Source organism: Chiloscyllium punctatum, chromosome 23, assembly GCF_047496795.1.
Source record: "Chiloscyllium punctatum isolate Juve2018m chromosome 23, sChiPun1.3, whole genome shotgun sequence".
NCBI lineage: Eukaryota > Metazoa > Chordata > Chondrichthyes > Orectolobiformes > Hemiscylliidae > Chiloscyllium > Chiloscyllium punctatum.
In genome coordinates, this window is record NC_092761.1 from 77194558 (window position 1) to 77214783 (window position 20226).

Genomic DNA, 20226 nt, shown 5'->3' on the forward strand with positions numbered 1-20226 from the left:
AAGTCCTGTACAGCTGCAACATCACCTCACGACTCTTGAATTCAATCCCTCTGCTAATGAACGATAATACTCCATAGGCCTTCTTACAAACTCTATCCACCTGAGTGGCAACCTTCAAAGATCTATGTACATAGACCCCAAGATCCCTCTGTTCCTCCACCTGACCAAGAACCCTACCATTAACCCTGTATTCCGCATTCTTATTTGTTCTTCCAAAATGGACAACTTCACACTTGGCAGGGTTGAACTCCATCTGCCACTCCTCAGCCCAGCTCTGCATCTTATCTAAGTCCCTCTGCAGCCGACAACAGCCCTCCTCACTGTCCACAACTCCACCTATCTTTGTATCATCTGCAAATTTACTGACCCACCCTTCGACTCCCTCATCTAAGTCATTAATAAAAATTACAAACAGCAGAGGACCCAGAACTGATCCCTGCGGAACTCCACTTGTAACTGGACTCCATGCTGAAAATTTACCATCTACTACCACTCTCTGCCTTCGACCGGTTAGCCAGTTTTTTATCCAATTGGCCAAATTTCCCTCTATCCCATGCCTCCTGACTTTCCGCATAAGCCTACCATGGGGAACCTTATCAAGTGCCTTACTAAAATCCATGTACACTACATCCACTGCTCTACCCTCATCCACATGCTTGGTCACCTCCTCGAAGAATTCAATAAGACTTGTAAGGCAAGACCTACCCTTCACAAATCCGTGCTGGCTGTCCCTAATCAAGCAGTGCCGTTCCAGATACTCGTAAATCCTATCCCTCAGTACCCTTTCCATTACTTTGCCTACCACAGAAGTAAGACTAACTGGCCTGTAATTCCCGGGGTTATCCCTATTCCCTTTTTTGAACAGGGGCACAATCTATTATCGATTGTCAGAAATAACCCATCTGGTTCACCTTTAGGGAAGGAAACTGACATCTTCACCTGGTCTGACCCACATGTGATTCAGAACCACAGCAATATAGCTGATTCTTAACTGCCGTCTGAGCAATTAGGATAGAAAATGAATGCTGGTCTAGTCAGCGATGTCCTCATCCCATGAATGAATCAAAAAAAAATCAACAATATACCCAATTCTCTAAAGACTGCAGGAAGTAAAGTAGTAAAGAAAATGTAATTTAATCAATTTCCATTCTCACATGATTTTAAAATGTTGAGAATGAGGACTGACGAAAGATCTGTTCAGTTCTCAAAATGTCAAGCGATGTCAATTAGTACCAGGTGCAATGCTGGCATATACTTAAGGTAAAATAAGATTTAAGTGTGGTTTCAAAGTGCTGATGGGGTTTAAACATCTCCCTTTGCAACTTCTCCAATAAAATTTCTTACAATAAATGCCTTGGAACTACCGACATGCTTTTTAGCCTATTGAAATGCTAAGAATTCTTGTCATCACATTGTGACACTCTCCTTTAATTATATCTATTTCTTTAAATGTATGTTAATTTGCATCCATGCAACTGTGAATCACTGTTCAGGTTCATACTTGTGCTGAGGTACTATTTGAATACTGTTCACACTTACTGTTGGAGTCTGTCTAAAACTAATTTCTTAATATTTTAGGTATGAACAGAAACACCACAGGAAATCTTGAAGTTAAGAGTTACTCAAATTAGTATTCCAATATCTAAATATGACTTTATTCAATATTAGAGTCATTTGTTTCAAATTAACAGCAAGGAAAGATCACGATCTAAACTTACAATAATCAATTTTGATAACAGCAAAGGGTTTTATAATGATGTCAACCACACCTTCTCATTGAACACAAGTTGCTCATACTTTTCTCTGAATGTTTTAATTTCATTTTGAGTGTCAGCATAAAGTCGATTATACAATTTTTGTGACTTCTCATAGTTCTGCATAAGGCGAATGTTCTCATGGTAAAGATACAAGAAGGTTTTCTGCAAGTCAAAAATAAAGACTATTATACAAAAATAATTATTAGGCAAACCTTTAGCGAGTGAAGTGTTGCACCAAACCATCAACATATTTTAGCTCACCAGAATACTTATTTAAAATTATAATTTTAGAGTTTGGATTTTGACTTAGTCTCATGTCCATTTTGATCTGTGTGAATGAGGTGGTTTAGGAGTTTGTCAGTCTTTCTAGAGCCATGATTTTTTAAACAAAAGTAAGACTTAGAGTGAGTGAGTGAATGAGTGACTAAAAGGGAGAAAGAGGGAAGCATTAGTTTGTTTCCTGTTCAGAAGAATGAGGCATTGATTCTTTTTGTGATAGGGACAAAATAGTTTGAAGGGTTTCTTGTTTCAGCTCAGAGAAGCCCTGGTTCAAGCTCAATATAAAAACAGCTTATCTTGAATAAAAGGAATCAGTTCAGCAAAGTTAGGAAATAGGTTACTTCACAGTTTTCGATAGAAATTCCAGAAACAGTCAAAGCAAACCTACAGAATGTGATAGAGAAGGAAGAGTCTCTCTCTCCCTGACATGTCAGCACTGTAAAATGATAGTGGTGGCAATAAACAGAAGTGTACTTTTACTCTGTTTTGAAAACTTTCAAATTATGTGGGGGGTTTAAACAGCTTAGTTTTCCTCTATTTATATTCATTTATTTTGCATAATAACCTTCTGTTTTATTGTTCAAACCAAATCTTCAGTGTTGGAGGTTGCATTTTAGTACAAGACCATCTTAATATAAAATATAATTTACCACTTCAGATTTCAGTCAGAGGTCTAACTTGTCTGAAAGTAACACCAGCTGGGATCATAACACTTTATAATCATGACCACTAGAAGTATGGCAATTTCATTCAATGGGAGATTGCTGCAACAGTAACAGGATTTTATTATACTGTAGACCATTTATCCCATTGGCATTTCATCCCATTCTATTTTTACAATATCCTTTTAATTAATTTATTTTCTGATGGGCATTAAAGAAACCAAAACAATTTGAGAAAATGAGTAAGGCAGTAACTTCATCAGGCCTTGGTTTTAGACATTCAAGATCACAGCATATATTATTGCATTTTTAAACTCTCCACAATGTTCTTACCTGAGAATTCTTTTACAAAATGATTTATGTATTTGCAATAGAATGGTTCGGAATGAGTAATTTAAGTTTCTTGACTATCAATATTTTGAATGCATTAAAATTAAAGATTGCATTAAAAATTACATTCTGCTCAGCAATTTTAAAGTTTCAGAGATCTTACCTCTTTGCTTTCAAAAGGTTTTATAGGGTCAGTAAGCACTGCAACATCACTAGTCGTCATGTTCTTTGAAAGGTAAAGGGAAAGAAAAGAATTACCACATCTTCTATAATGCTCCAACAACTACGAGAATTGATATTGTAATAATAGTAGGTACTCTGAGAACAAGCACAACACATTTGAGACAGGCATATGAGTGATAGAAGACTCGGGGAATTTCCATCGAGTGTACCAAGATTTGTGAAACAATGCTTTCTGTGGAGCACATGTTGTTCAAAACAACTTAATTTGTTACATCAAGTTTATCACTGAAAATGTTATCAAATGCTGGTTTCAACCCGTCACTAAATCAAATTTGATAATTTTTTCCCTGTGTTTCATTAATCAATTTTAGTTTAGCCCCAAGGGGGCTGAGAGATAAATGGGAGGGGAAGATAGCTAGGAATGAGATAGGTAGATGAAGATGGGGGTGATGGTTGGAATAGAGGGTGCAGCGGATAGGTGGGAAGGAAGATGAACAGGTAGGACATTTCAAGAGGGCAGTGCTGAGCTGGCATCAAGAAGGGGGTGCCACGTTGCCCTTCCACCAACACATTCGTTCAATTGGCTGAGCTGGTCCTCACCCTCAACAGTTTCTCCTTTGAATCCTCTCACTTCCTTCTAAACCAAAGGAGTAGCCGTGGGCATCCGCATGGGCCCCAGCTATGCTTGCCTCTTCGTCGGGTATGTGGAACGATCCATCTCCCACAGTTACATCGACACCATTCCCCACATTTTCCTCTGCTACACCGATGATTGTATCGGCGCCACCTCATGCTCCCACAAGGAGGTTGAACAGTTCATTAATTTCATGAAAACCCTCCACCCTAACTCTAAGTTCACCTGGACCATCTCAGACACCTCCCTTCCCCTCCTGGACCTCTCCAACTCCATTACCGGCGACCAACTCAACATTGACATCTACTTCAAACCTACTGGTAGCTCCCACAGCTACCTGGAGTACATCTCCCCCCAAGCCCCTCCTGTACAAAACACTATTCCTTCCTCCCAATTCCTCCATGTGCACCCAGGAGGAGCAATTTCACTCCAGAACATCCCAGGCAGCCTCTTACTTCAAGGACTGCATGTAGTCAACAATACCCTCAAATGCATCTCCTCCACTTCCCACACCTCCGCCCTTGAACCCCACCACTCCAACTGCAACAAGGATAGAAGCCTCCCAGTCCTCACCTTCCACCCCACCAATCTCCAGCTACAACCATCATCCTCCACCTACAGTCAGACCCAACAACAATGATACATTTCCCTCCCGATCTCTTTCAGCAGAGACCATTCCCTCAGAGACTACCTCGTTAGTTCTAAACCACACTAACCCCCCCCCCGCAACAAAAAAAAACCACCAACCCTCCCTCCACCTTCCCTTGCCACCACAAGAGGTGTAAAACCTGCACCCATACCTCCCCCCTCATCCAAGATGCCAAAATATCCTTCCACACCCGGCAGAGATTTTCCTGCATATACAAATGCCTCATTGACTGCGTCCCCATTGCTTTCGATGTTGTCTACTCGATATTGGGAAGACAGGACGCCAACTTGCAGAATGTTTCAGAGAACATCTCTGGAACACAAGCACTAAACAACCCCATTGCCCTGTTACTGACCACTTCAACTTCCCCTCCCACTTCAGCAAGAAGATGCAAGTCCTGGGTTTCCTCCACTGCCAAATCCTAGCCACCCGACTACTGGAGGAAGAACATCTCATCTTCCGCTTTGGGACCCTCCAACCACACAGAATCAATGTTGATTTCATCAGCTTCCTCATCCCCCTTACCTTATCCCAGATCCAACCCTCCAACTAGGCACCACCTTCATGACCTGTCCGTCTTCCTTTCCGCCTTCCCGCTCCACCCCGACCTATCACCATCACCCACCACCTTCATCTACCTATCGCATTCCGAGCTACCTTACCCCAAGTCCCACCCCCACCCCACCCATTTATCTCTCAGCCCCCTTGGGCCCCAACCCCACATTTCTGATGAACAGCTTATGCTCGAAACGTTGATTCTCCTGCTCCTCGGACCTGCTGTGCATTTCCAGAGCCACACTTTTTGATTCTAATCAAAATGGCCTGTCCATGTCTTACAGTTCAGTTTATATTTTGATTATGTACCAGAGTAGTCTCACTGATTAAAGTTTCAGAGAATTACTATTATCCAGACAATTAAATCTAATGCAATATAAAAAGAAAGTCATATGACTGGTTGACTTTTACAACAAAATCTAATGATTGATTTACTATACTCGCAATAGATCAGAATATAATGAATTGAACATTTGTATGTGATTCAGAGAGCTGCAGTGGTAAAGCAGAAGCCGTTTTTGAAGTCTGAAACAGTGTATGGCAATAACGATATTATTAAATCTGACAAAGATTGGGTGCAACAGCAGAGGTTCAGTTTTGTTGGCAGAATTAACATATTAGTACAGGATCACCAACTAACCTTTCCATTTTAAGAATGAAACTGTACCATCACCAACAAAATAGTAAACTAAATATTTTCAAAACTAATTCATGGTTAAGCATCTGGACAAAACCAAAAATAAAGTTAGACGCACATCAAATTTGAGTAGAAAGGATGTGCCAAAGCTACACAAATAACAAAGTTCATTATTTTACATCTTTAAATAAATATACATAACTATAGTGTGTAAGTATCCAATGCAATATTACAAACTGTAACATGATCCTATTTGAAACAGAAGATAAAAAAATTAAAGTTACTTACAGAAGCAGGATGTTAAAGAGAATCATAAATGTACAGGGAAAACTTGCATCTGATCTTTTAATTACATCACATCATTTACAACTCCTTTGCTCCCAGGAAAACAATCACAGTCTATCCAAACTCTCTTCATCACGAAATTCTCCAGCACGGGCAATGTCCTGGTTATTTCCTCTGCACTGTCTCCAGTGCAATCACATCCCTCCTATAAAGTGGATTCCAGAACTGCACACAAAAGCTGTGATCTAACCAATGTTTAATACGGTTCCACCATAACTTCTCTCCTCTTAAACTCTATGCCTCAGCTAATAAAGACAAATATCCCATATGTCTTGTATAACACTATCTACCTGTCCCACTACCTTAAAGGATAGTGAGCATGCACACCAAGGTTCCTGTGATCTTCAGTGTTTCCCAGGGTCCTACTGTTCATCATGTATTCCTTGCCTTGTTTGTTCTGCCAAAATGCACACCTCACATTTATCCAGACAATTCCATTTGCCACAGGTCAGCCCACCTGTGCAGCCCATCTATATCCCCCCATTATTTACCAACCTACCAATTTTTGTATTATCTGTGCACTTACTGCTCAAACCTCCAACATTCAAATCTAAATTGTTTATATTTACTACAAACAGCAACAGGCCTAACAGTGATCACTGAAGCAGCCCACTGGATTTAGGCTTCCAGTCATGAAAACATCATCCTCTGTTCACTGCCACTCACCAATCCCAGATCCAATGAGCCTAATTCCATTGGATCCCATGGGCTCTTACCTTTGCTGAAGCGTAAGTAGACTGTCAACTGCACTGTCTTTATTGACACCAGATTTTGAACAGCCAATGAAAAATATTCTCCTTAACTCCATTTTTGCCAATAATTTTAAATTCATAACCTCTAGTTACTGAGCTATTCACCTGCAAACTTGGTAATACTGTTAGCCACACCCACATCTAGGTCATTGATCAAAATAAATAAAAAGAGTAATGGATCCAAAATTGACCTTGGAGAAACAAAGGCAAATCATCTAAGATACACCAATCAACTACGAATAACCTGAGCCAATTTTGCATCAATGTGTATGTAATTGTGCCTTAATTCCATAGGCTTCTATCTTAACATATCTTGTCTCACACTTTTTAATGCTTGTAAAGTCAAGTCAAAACATACATCTTCTTGTATATCTGCTGTTCTTCATTCATCTGCTTTACCCAGAGGGTAGGTGGAAATCTGGAACTCACTGTCAGTAAGGATGGTAGAGACAGAAACTCTCAAAGTTTAAAAGGTATTGAAATGTGCACTTGCTATGACAAGTCTTGCAAGGCAATAGACCAAGTGCTGGACAATGAGATTACTATTGTTAGGTGCTTGCTTTTGAGTGTAATGGACATGATGGGCCGAATGGCCTTTTTCTGTGCCACAGATCTCTGTGACTCAATGCTCAACTTGGCGAGCCTGACAATTATTGCATTTAACAAATTCATACCAGTTTACGCCTTCGCAAATGAACATTTATTTAGTTCCTGATTCTTAATTGCATCCCCAACCAACAATGAGCTGTCTGGTCCATACTTTATATCTTTCTTTACTTGAATTATAGTATAACATTCACAATCGTCCAACCATCAAGCACTACAGCTAAGGGAGAATTTTTCTAATTTTAGTCACCGCAGAGGGAAAGATGCCTTAAGAAAGGTGGTTACATTTTCTACAGAACCACTGTAGTCATTGTTAAAACTTGCTACGAATCATCTAACAGATGATGAAAATTTATTATGAGAATTTACTTAGCAGAATTAGAACAAGTTTCCTACCTTATTGACAACAGTATATTCAGCTTGTCCACTGCTGATTTTTAAGGTCAGCGATTTAGAAGAATCATCTGAGCTTGCTTGTTCCTTTGCTAACCAGGTAGAATGTGGAGAATTTATTGGACTGAGAGATTTATACAGAAATAGGTTACTGTCTGTAGATTGTGTAACATGTTCTTCACCTTTGCATTCCAATGTTCCAAATTCTTTAGTTTTGCATTTATTCTTTTTATTCAAATGTGACTCCAAATTTATGCAGTTATTTGTATTTTGAACTTCATTATCTAAATATGTATTGGTGTTTGAGTTTTGAACCTTTTCTTCTTTGGATGCCCATTGGTAACAATCTGTCATCTCAGAAAGTGCATAACTGTTGTCATTCAGTTCAGGTGCTGTCGTTTCCAAATTTCTGAAAAATCAGAAGTTATTAACATTTTTTGGTTTAGTTCAGTGTCCTTAGGCTTGGAATCTTATCAAAGAATAAGTGTTGATAACACAAGATGCTAATTTGCTTCACACACAAATAATGTAAGATACAAACTACTACTGAAAAATAGTGATTGCTGCTTTGCCAGGGGCAACCTATTAACCTTTACCCTCAAATATCTGTCCCTGACCACACAACATCGTTGTAGCATGCTAGCTTCACAATGAAAGGAATCTACATAAAATTACAGAAGTCTCAAGCACAATATCCCCGTGATATATTTGAAATAACTTCTATTACTGCTAACAGGAATATCTACACAAATTCAACCTACTAGCTAAAGATGACAACTGAAGACAAATGGGATTTTATTTTGGGAGAAAGAGAAATGGATTGGAAATAAAACAATTCCCTAACCTCTCCAATCCAGAATTCTTGGGATCAAGACATTACTGAATTATAGAATGATCTAGAATACCAAACCACAATTATGTGGAAACCATCAATTAACATTTGCCACATGTAAATATTTACCTGAAGCATAAAAGTGATAAAATATTGTCAAGCATAATTTAAAATGTTGTACTTATCCAAATACTGTATCTTCAATATGGGAATACTCCCAAAGTACAGTAGAAAATCATGCTACAAGTTGCTTAAGTCTGTTCAAAACAAATTCTGCCCAATTAGGGTTTCTGAATAATAGATTTCTGAATTAGAGAGGTTACAATATATCCTTATTCTGAATTTATTTGGATTTACCAAAGAGATGCCAATACTGGTGACTTCAAAAGTTTTTTCTCAATTTAGACATCCAGGTTTAGGCTGAACTGGTTATAGTACAACTAAACATGCCTTACAACATATTCTAAACCCAACAGAAATTATTTTATTTCCCATATTTTAAAAAAATTAGAAAATGTATGAAAATATTTGCTCTGAACATGCATCCATTTGTTACTGGGTTACAACTCTCCTGGCTCATTTACTGTTTTTACACCTGCCAGGAAGTTGATACCTTGATCGTAAAAGGAGTGAAAAGATTAGCATCATTCAAAATTATCAAAGTTTAACAGGGAAAGTGAGCAATGCTGTCAAGAATGGTAAGAACCTCACTAGATAATGTAGAAACCATTGAAAAACAAGATCAGATTGAAAGCTATAACAAATATTACCAACCAAAAACATTATGTTAACCTTCGTCACTTTTCTATCCATTATCCACTAATCTAAATCAATTCTTTCCTGCATTTCTCCAGCAAATTAGTCTTCCTATTGCTGTTTTCAGAAAATTTCTGACAAGTTTTAACATTGGCCATTAATGGTCAAGGTAAGGAGTTGTAGAGATTTTGGAAAAGGACAATTTTTCAGCTTGGCCTCCAGGAGAAAGAATTTGGAGGCAATATGAGAATTGCTAAAAATGGTACAAAACTGGAAAGACATATGAATAAATCCAAGACACTAAAGAGCTCATTGTTTTCTCAGAAGTGGTCAAACCAGGAACTGTGGTATTATTGGATGTTCTGAATTCTATAAAAATGCTGCAATCAAGAGCCTCTCCAGAAATTCAGCATAAAATTCAAGGCTGACTCTGCATTGCAGTATTGAGGGTGTAGTTGACAGTTGGAGGTGTTGCCTTTCAGATAAAAAGTTAAACTATTGAAACAAAACCTCCATCCGCGCTCTCTTCCTCAGGTCATGACAGCCTTGATAGTGCAGCTTTGCAGTCTTCCTTTTCAAACGAAGAACCTGTTAACACCACAGATTGTATGGCCACTTCTGGGAAACGCCCAGCTCTTTAGTGTCAAGAAATGGAAGCCCCGGTCAACAGAGCTGCTGGTCGGTCAAATTGAGTAGTCTTCTTTGTAGCTCCAAAAGCACCATAACTATTTAGTCATGGTCACCGTTGATGTAAAATGCAGTGCCAGAGAAGTTAAATGAACACTGGTAAGTCAAGGGATTTGATACGTGTGCGTGCACATGAAGGGGGCAGGGGGTGGGGAACCTGAGCAAGAGAGCTGCACAGGTGGGAGATCCCAATGATCAGATTGGAGAGAGACAGGTTGCAAAGACAATTATGGGTATTCTCCACCATCTTGGAGATGGAGGGAGAGGCAAATTGCCCCTCAGCCAACCACATTAAACAAGGTATCTCTCCTTCCTGTCCTGCCAGCCATTCATGCAGTGAACTCTCAGGTTTTTACCATGCCCCCATCATTCCCCACAGACCAAAGACTCGAAGTGTTGGTAAATTGAGACACTTGAATGCAAGGTATCTGTTCAAAATATTGGGGTGTGTTGAGCCTTTCCAGCCATTCATCCAGTCTCCAGCCTCATTAATCCAAATTAGTTTCTGGACTTCAATGACACCAATTTAAGATAGTCCTTTTCAGTGTTAAATCAAATTATGGTTTTGACCTTTCCTATCTGTAATTGGTCTCGTTCTGGAATGAACACGTCCAGTCTCTTAGGAGAAAGCGAGGACTGCAGATGCTGGAGGCCAGAGTTGCGTGTGTGGTGCTGGAAAAGCACAGCAGGTCAGGCAGCATCTGGGGAGCAGGCGAATCAACGTTTGAAGGGCTTATGCCTGAAACATCAATTCCCCTGCTCCTCGGATGCTGCCTGACCTGCTGTGCTTTTCCAACACCACTCTCAACCTCCAGTCTCTTGCCTCCAAAGAAAAGATGCTTACATCTTTTGAATTCTCTTAATTCTGGTCTCTGATGCAATCCCACCCCCTTCTCTTCACCGTTAAAAACTATGTCTTCAGCTATCGAGATCTCGGGCTTGCTCCTTAACCTTTACGCATTTCCAATGCTCCCTCTTCTTTCAAGGTCCTTCTTTTAAATCCCGCCAATTCAATTGAACATTTGGCCACACCTTGATTTAAGATTTGTTTTGCTTTGATTACAACTCTGTTAAACACAATAACACTTACACATACATTAGAGGCATTAAAAAAAGGTGGAAGCCATTGCTTTCGAAGAAGGAAATTCTTGGTTCATACTATCAATGTTTTTGTTTCAAACAGACTATCAGAACAATATGTTTTCATGACACTATCCTCTGTACTGTCACTATTCCTTCAAAAAGATGCTAGCTGTCATAAAGCTGGCCCCTTTTTTCTAAAAGCTGTTCCTTTTCTCAAGGATACAGAGTGATCGTAAATGGGCCGGGCTCCAATTAGACTAGTTTGGTAGAGCGATGAAAAGAATTTTGAGAGGCCTTTCGTTTACATGTAATCAGATTAGACTTCAGGCCAAAGTGATCATGTTTTAGAAGTGACCTGTACAATGGAAGGGGGTAATCAGCTGAGCAGCTCAGTCCAGAACTAGTTGGAAGTTCAGCAGTGAACTGTGTGAACAGGCTCTCTCTCTCTTTCTACCCTTCTAACTTCAACCTGTAAGCAAAGATTGCATTTTTTTTAAAACTGTGTTTTAAGGGGGTTTGCTTAGTGGGAGTGTTGTGTATATCTGGAACAGCATAATTAAGTCTAGTTTGGATAGACTGAGTTCTGTAGGGGTTCTTTATTCTATTCTTTGTTTTTCATTGTGTAATTTTGTGAACAAATTTTGTCTCTTTTAAAACCTGGTCGTCAATCTTAGCTATCATACTCCAGGTAATTTTCACTGTACACTTACCGAAACAAATTGCAAAGTTATGGTCCGGGCTCCCTGCTTAAGAACGTTTAGAGTTTTCTGGTCTAGTTCAAAACACGAGTTCACTGGCTTATTTTTTTAGTTCATTTCTGATTAACAGTTGGCTTACACGAGTGACTATCATATCTTTAATACAACAAAAATTATTACCTGATTGTATCATTCTTCATCAATTCACTTGAAAGTGCTATCTCCTGAGTGGATGTGGAAAAAAAAGATGAACCAAAACAGAATGAATTTTGGGTCAATAACTTAAACTAAATTACACAATTCTAAATATTTACTTTCTTATTAAGAAACACATCTGACATATCTGTCAACATCTGAGAATCTCAACTAAGTTCACAAACTGTTAAAAATCTCTAGATTTTAAATTACAATGTATTGAAAACCCTTATTAACATGTTGTGCTGCTTTGTCATTATCATCATGCTTGGAGATTTCTTTTTCTTAAAAGCTGCAACATGTACAGTTAATTTGAAGAATGCAATGGAAACATGAATTTTAGTTGACATGTCTCACCATATAGAAACTTAATACAATTTATAAGTAATTCAATGGCAAGTGACTGTAGAACAGAAATACTACGACAGTGTTTGCATAAAATTGTTTTAACAGCATACTTTCAAGCGAATAGTTGAGAGTTTGTTGCAGAGTCACTGAAATTTTAAGGATGTTGAGTCAAAATTACACAGCAGCACAAAACGCAAAAACTAAATTTGTATACCATTCATATCCTTGCAGAAAAGGCAAAATATAGAAAATTAGAGCTTGACACTTTCTACGCTGTCCACAGCATAGAAATAAGTTTCAGTTTAAACTAATTGTTTTGTAAGGATGGTTTTAGTTTTCCTTGTACAAAAGGCAACTTTGTACAAATTGAGGTTTATAATCATACCCCTTTAAATAAGCCATAAACGAATTGACAGAAGGTCTTGTTTAAATTGTCTCACCTTCCCAATGAGAGACCCCTTACTGTGAAACATTGTTTCATTACAATATATTCACCAATGCCCACCATGCTCCTTTCTATGAGGCCTGTCCCTCTCCAAAGAGAGCTCCTCAGCTCTCAGCTGCAGTGGTGTCAGTGTCATCTTCTGGAAATCAACCAGGAGGCATTCAAATAAGCATAAATGAAGGCTTAGCCCAAGTGCTAAACTCACAGAGTTCTGACACCAACACTGGCTATTGATTGTACAACATTACTAACAATGGATATAATGTTTGACTAGCTCCATATTAACCCAGTGTTGTGAAACATACACAGTGATTAAGTAATTACCTGACTAACCTAGTGTCCAATTAAAGTTACCATTAAATGTATACAAATTCTATTTAGTTTAACTTGCAAAGAAATATTTTAAACACCTTAGCTTTCCCTTCTTTCTTTCTGGCTCCAACTGTTTCATCCTGTCGGAGAATTAAAAATACAATTTAGTAAACTCAAAGAAAAAAGATAAAGGTGATTAACAATCGAATAACAAGACACTTAAGATAGCATGTAAGTACAAGTGTACTTTGATGTAAGGCATGGGATTTATATATTTTTAAAATTTCATTAATCTTTGACTTTTGGATTTTAAATCAGAAGGGATGAGCCTGTAGATACTTTTGTAGCCATGGTGATTGCTTTTAAAATACAGTATCAGAAAGAGACTTCCTGCTGAATAATGGGGATTTGTAACATTAAGAGAGTTTACCAGCGAACAAAGCAAACAGCATAGTGCATTAGATTTTCAGATAGAAGATTTTGGAATTTTGGGGGAAGCATACTTCGGTTGGAAAGTAAGTATTTTAGTTTCAGTTTGGACAGCTTGCATAAGTCTTGGCTAAACCTGGATGTGTTAAACACCTTCTCCTGAGAAAGGGAGGTAATTTAAAACTATTAAGACAGAGGATATCTCAGGATAAATAAGTTAGTGCAGAAGTTTGAAACTGAAATGTTTGGTTAAAACAACAAAGAGCTTATTTGAAGCTCACAAAATCTAAGTTCGCTTGTAAGTCGTCTCCAGAAAGAGGATATCAGATTTTCAACCAAAAAATTGAATCCACAGTTAAATTCAGCCCAAAGATGTGAAAGAGAAGGAAATTCTCCAATAAAGGTGTAGTGTTGAAATTAATGGGACTGTATTTGACTTTGTGCTTTTACATTTCTGTTACATATAACTTTGTTTATTCTATTTTATCTTCATTTCTTTTGCATACTAAAATTCAGAGCTTTATTATTCAACCTGAATCTACAGTAGTGATTGTTTGCTTTTCAGCAAAAAACCAACTTGCTAAATATCTAAAGAAAAACCACAAAGTATTACCACCCATCAAGCCAAATTTCAGCCTGGGATCTGACTTATCCAGGAAGAACGTAGCTGGGATCATAAGAGTACAATTAACTGGAACTGCATCAACAAATACTCTAACGCCATGTGCCAGAAGTGTGAGAACTATTGCTTTTTTGTGGGAGGGGGTATCAAAATTTTTTTTTGATTCAATTCAAAGTGAATGTTTGAATATTCCACAGGGGAAAAAAAAAACCTTAATTGCGTTATTACTTAACAAGGCCCATAATTTGCATTTAAATAAATCAATATAATTTTCTTTCAGCATATTCAAAGGAAACATTTCCATAGAATGCTGATCTGCAGAAATGATGTTTTCACAGATTATGTTTTGAATTTAACCTGACTTCAATAGTAGACTAAGTCCTCTAGTTCAATAGTTCTGAATATGGTGCAAATGTTGATCATTGTCTAAATTTCTTGTAGAATTCTAAAAACAGCAATCATATTACCTGTAAAACATATGTTCTAATAAGACCATGTCCAGTTTACATAATCACTCCAATTTACCTCATCTCTCCTCCTAGTCCAGTGATACATTCAACAATCAGATGGTCCTAATGTTTCCTTCTGTGACTCAACATCAAAGCTGGTATAACTTTATTCTGTGAAGACCCCGGGATGAAGTGTGGCTACGTTAAGGGTACTATATAAAAGTTTGCTGAAGTTCTCTTAACATATAGTAATAGTGAGATAATAAGTGTATGCAATCTAATAGGTAATAAACAGGGGGTTGCTAAAATCTGCAGATATTGACTGTCAAACACCATTTACATTTCTGGGTTGACTCGGGCACGTTTCTGATTTAAGACATGTTCATTGTGAGTTATCAAGAGAAGATAATGTTTGGTACAAGTCCACAGACTCAATGCTGAGGAATAAAATTCATTTCACTCACACAGAAGCCACCCAAAGGTGCACTAATTTTTCCTGGTCTCCTCTGCTACAAAAGGAACGAGTGCAAAAAGAGATTTATTGAATTGCAACAATCTCGTGCTCCAGCAACATCAATTAATATCATTTTCTACTGGAAGAAGTTGATTGTAAACAGGTAAAATAAAACTTAGATATGAATTTCAAATAAACAATAGTATGAATGAGTCAAGAAGTGCCCACATGTGAAACAATGCTTGGTAGGTCCATTTGCAAAGCAGGAAACTCAGTATCTTATTTCATAATTGAAGATTAGAACTGTCATTGTTGTGAGCAATATTTTCAGGGTTAAACAATTATCTTTAGCATCACATTAGACAAACTGGGTTCGTAAGCATCATCTCATGGATTGCTTGCATGCTTTGTGAATACTGTTTGAAGCAATTAATGGTAACCTCTCCCTGCTAACAATGAAAGCCTCTTTCCATGAACATGGGGTATCATCAGTGCTAGATCATATCCAATTCATTTGCAATTGCATACAACGTCAAATCTGAATTTGAACAAACACTACTTTTTATTGTTATACAGGTAAGTACATTAGCCTAACTGTATTTCACAAAATTCTACAAACACCAAATCACCAAAGAACTTGCTTTTGGGATGTTCATGGAGAAATGATTTCTGGCCATTAAAGAATTACTGCTTGAGATCAATATCAAATAATATTTTGCACCAACCTGATGATGATAATAATAGGCTTCAGTTTCATATCTCACTTGCATTTGTATAGCACAATACAATGAAATTTCCCAAGCATCATAAAACATACTCTAACACCGAGACATATTAGTGCCAAGTGAAGGCAATAAAGTGCATTGTTTGGAGGAATAAAAAGTAGAGAGGTGGACATGTTTACTGAGGGAATTCTAGAGCTTACTTATTTTGGCAGCTAAAGGCATGGTCACCAACAGTATACTGATTAACATGATGATGTTAAAGAGGCTAGAATTAGAAGAGCACAAATATATTAAATGATTGTGTGGCTTAAAGGAATAGGGATGGACCGTGGAGAGATTGAAAATAAGCATGAGAATCTCAAATTCAGGAGCCAGTCAGCAAGGCAAGGCCCTTCAAAATGAAAGGAACTTGTTGACAGTTTCAATATCGACAACAGAATTTTATTTGACCTCAATTATACTCTAACCAGAAGTTCACTGACACACAAAGTACTGTATATTCTGTCATGTCAGCCTTTATTGTGCGTTCCTGGGTGTGGGCATGAAAACACAACTGTCTATGAAGCTAAAGTGTTGTCAAGAAGCTAACTCAATGTGATGATGATGTATGGCACATGAGTTGACTTAAATTACATGTTCACAAACTAATTCCATGCACTATCTGACCAAATAAATCACATACTATTTAAGCAGAATCTGAAATTTTACTGATTGCTCAAAATTTATTGCTGAGAAATTTGAAACATTCTTGAAATTAAACAATAATATACACACCGTACCTTCAGAACACTCTGGTCAGGTTTTCTGTTCAAAGTATCTGTTTTAGAAAGAGATGATTTCAAAGGTTTGGCATGCAAACATTCTTCTTCTACCAGTTGATTTGTAAAAGAAATAACTGGACAATATTTTCCTTATACAGGTTCATTCACTCAAATACAGCAGCGTTAGAACCAATATTTTGAAAGTTGCTAGTTCTCAGGGAAAAATTGAGTCAGGGAGTCAAACAACCACAAAGGTATATAGCAAAGAAACAGATCCTTCAGTCCAACTCATCCATGCCAACCAGATGTCCTAATTAAATCTAGTCCCATTTATAGAGTCATAGAGATGTACAGCATGCAGACAGACCCTTCGGTCCAACCTGTTCATGCCGACCAGATATCCCAACCCAATCTAGTCCCACCTACCAGCACCCGGCCCATATCCCTCCAAACCCTTCCTATTCATATACCCATTCAAATGCCTCTTAAATGTTGCAATTGTACCAGCCTCCACCACGTCCTCTGACAGCTCATTCCATACACGTATCACCCTCTGCGTGAAAAAGTTGCCCCTTATGTCTCTTTTATATCTTTCTCCTCTCACCCTAAACGGTGGCACAGTGGTTAGCACTGCTGCCTCACAGCGCCAGAGACCTGGGTTCAATTCCCGCCTCAGGCGACTGACTGTGTGGAGTTTGCACATTCTCCCCGTGTCTGCGTGGGTTTCCTCCGGGTGCTCCGGTTTCCTCCCACAGTCCAAAGATGTGCAGGTCAGGTGAATTGGCCATGCTAAATTGCCCGTAGTGTTAGGTAAGGGGTAGATGTAGGGGTATGGGTGGGTTGCGCTTCGGCGGGGCGGTGTGGACTTGTTGGGCCGAAGGGCCTGTTTCCACACTGTAAGTAATCTAAAAAAAAATCTAAAAAAAATCTATGCCCTCTAGTTCTGTACTCCCCAACCCCAGGGAAAAGACTTTGTCTATTTATCCTATCATGGCTCATTTCTCTCTGAACCCTTCCTATACATGTATCTTTTAAATGCTGTAATCATACTAGACTCCATCACTTCCTCTGATGTGAAAAAGTTGCCCCTTAGGTCCCTTTTATATCTTTTCTCACTCACCTTAAACCTAAGCCTTCTAGTTTTGGAGGGGCACCCCTCAGCCTCCAACACTCCAGGGAAATAGCCCCAGCCTATTCAGACTCGCCCTATAGCTCAAACCCTCCAACCTATAGCTCAAACCCTCCAACCTATAGCTCAAACCCTCCAACCTATAGCTCAAACCCTCCAACCTATAGTTCAAACCCTCCAACCTATAGCTCAAACCCTCCAACCCTGGCAACATTCTCCTAAATCTTTTATGAACTATTTCAAGTTTCACAACATCCTTATAGGAGGGAGACCAAAGTTGCACATAATATTCCAAAAGTGGCTGAACCAATGTCATGTACAGGCACAGCATGACCTCCCAACTCCTATGCTCAATATACAGACCAATAAAGGCAAGCATACCAAATGCCTTTTTCATTATTAATATGAAGAAAATTAGAACGCATTATTTCAAATTGGAAATAATTTTAATCCAGTGTATACCAATGGATAAGATTGTAATGCTGATGTTAATCCCTTATTTTATACATTCAATTTAATAGCTCATATAAGCATTCTAACCCCTCAAAATCATTGCAACTCATTTAAAATGGCAAGAGATCAATCAAAAGGTCCTGCTTTCAAATAATATAGTTTTGGAAAAGCCAGATTTGATAACATTGTTCCTGTAATTTCAAAATGGGCTATTCTTATTCTAAATTAATGATTTTTTTTCAAATTTGCATTGCTGTCATACAAACCCATTTTCTTTTAACATGATGCTGTATAACGTAGCAAGAAATTTGTGTTGAGGCAGCAGCATTTTTCAGAATCTCAAGCAGTTAACGATAGAAAAAGCATAACAGCAGTTAAAATGCTCACCAGTTTGTTCCTGGTGGATATTAGACAGCTGTTTTCCTGTATTTTGATGTTTTCTTTCTTTTTTTCTGGTAATCTTCTTTAAGTTAAAACTAAAAAAAAAATCCATATATTACCTTCACAATTCTTAAATTTCCTCAACAATGCACACACTGATTTGTTGTTTAGAACAATTCTCCAACGAATGTTGAGAAGCATAATTTAAAGATAAACAGCAAATTATACAGTTTACGTTTTATAAAACAAGTTTTAAAAAGCCTGCATTCATCAATGCTACAGATAAACCCCATAAAATATGAAGCGGAATCAGCACTGAAGACAATCTGGTACTCGAAAAGGCAGTGTTTTTATCTATCACATCATATAGTTACAAGGCAAGGTCAATTTAGAAAACAGTATTTAATGCTTAGTCAAATGTTTGCAATGTAAAGAAGAAACTATTTTATTGATTAGTTTTCAAAAAGTCTTAATTACACAAAATTAAATAATGAAGAATTTACTAAGTGCTTCTAAATGTACTAATTCGGAGGAACCATCATTATCCAGACGGTCAAGGGCGGAGAGTATTTCGCTTGGTTAATCGAATGTCGGATAATTGAATGCCGGATGACAATTCAGCCAAGCATTGGGACCTTGCAATCTTGCCAAATAATTCGAAGTTTGTTTAATCGAATGCCAGGTATCAAGGTTCCTCTTCAACATCAAAATTTAGAAAAAAAATGTTGGCTCTTGAAAGCTTCACACAACTACTCTGTGAATGCTCTTTTTTTCCATCTGGATTCAGTACTCAATATTGGTGTACATAAAAATTTTTCAACTGTGAAAAAAATGAGCAATACGTTTTTGTGTGGATTATGATTGGCATAACAATATGAGTTGTCTAAAAACAGAAAGTATCACTGGCTATAAATCCATAGAGCAGGGACAAGAAGCAATTTAAGAGTAATGACTATACATTCCAGCATCCCAGTAAGCATCTTCTCTAAGCTTGAAACATATAAGCTTATTTTATACAGTGATCTTCTTATGGAATTTTAATAGAGTGTCGGGGGAGGGAGTAACGGTGCTGAAGGAAGTGGGGGACAGCGTTTGAGAGAAGGTGATAGTTTTGGAGGAGTGGGGGACTGTATTTGGGATGGGGCCGGCAATGCGAAACGAGCAAATGTAATGGGGAATGGGACCCAATTGTTGTCATGTATGAAAAGTCTAAATGTAGAATTTCTTTCTTCCTTGCATTTGTCCTAACCATATTTTCATCCATTTGACTTTTCAATCCAATTACTTACCACCATTGGAAATAGGAATGGGCCATTCAGCCCCTCAAACGATCATAGCTGGTTTGCACCTCAACTCCATCCAGCTGCGTTGGCTCTATATCCTTTTATAATGTTGTCTAGAGTGTTGTTTATTTTAGCAGGTTTGGAATAATCCAAACCTCTATCATAGAGATGGTGAACAGGCTTTAGAAAGTTATCTTCCACAGAAATTTCAGCATCTGATCTGCTCTTGCAACCTGAGTATTTAAGTGACTGGTCCAATTCAGTTTTCAGAAAACCTCAGGATGTTAATAATGGGGAATTTAACCACAGTAGTGCCATTCCATGTCATGGGAAAAATGGTCAGATTTGCTTTTGTTTGATAAAATCATTGTCTGGGACCTGTACAGCATGAACGATGCTTGT

The 20226-nt window shown here is 38.0% G+C and overlaps 1 protein-coding gene across 3 annotated transcripts in view; it reads right to left on the reverse strand.

Moving 5' to 3' along the window:
• Nucleotides 1–20226, reverse strand: part of LOC140494154 (uncharacterized) — a 114033-nt gene that overhangs the window by 16367 nt on the left and 77440 nt on the right. For 2 of the 3 annotated variants that reach the window (XM_072593221.1, XM_072593223.1), the window contains 7 exons: nucleotides 18548–18636; nucleotides 16597–16634; nucleotides 13237–13278; nucleotides 12019–12062; nucleotides 7786–8191; nucleotides 3192–3254; nucleotides 1770–1919 (listed from right to left, as the gene is read on the reverse strand). In XM_072593221.1, coding sequence (XP_072449322.1) covers nucleotides 1770–1919; nucleotides 3192–3254; nucleotides 7786–8191; nucleotides 12019–12062; nucleotides 13237–13278; nucleotides 16597–16634; nucleotides 18548–18636 — 832 coding nt within the window. The remainder of the gene's footprint in view (nucleotides 1–1769; nucleotides 1920–3191; nucleotides 3255–7785; nucleotides 8192–12018; nucleotides 12063–13236; nucleotides 13279–16596; nucleotides 16635–18547; nucleotides 18637–20226) is intronic. The other variant, XM_072593222.1, reaches the window with a different exon arrangement.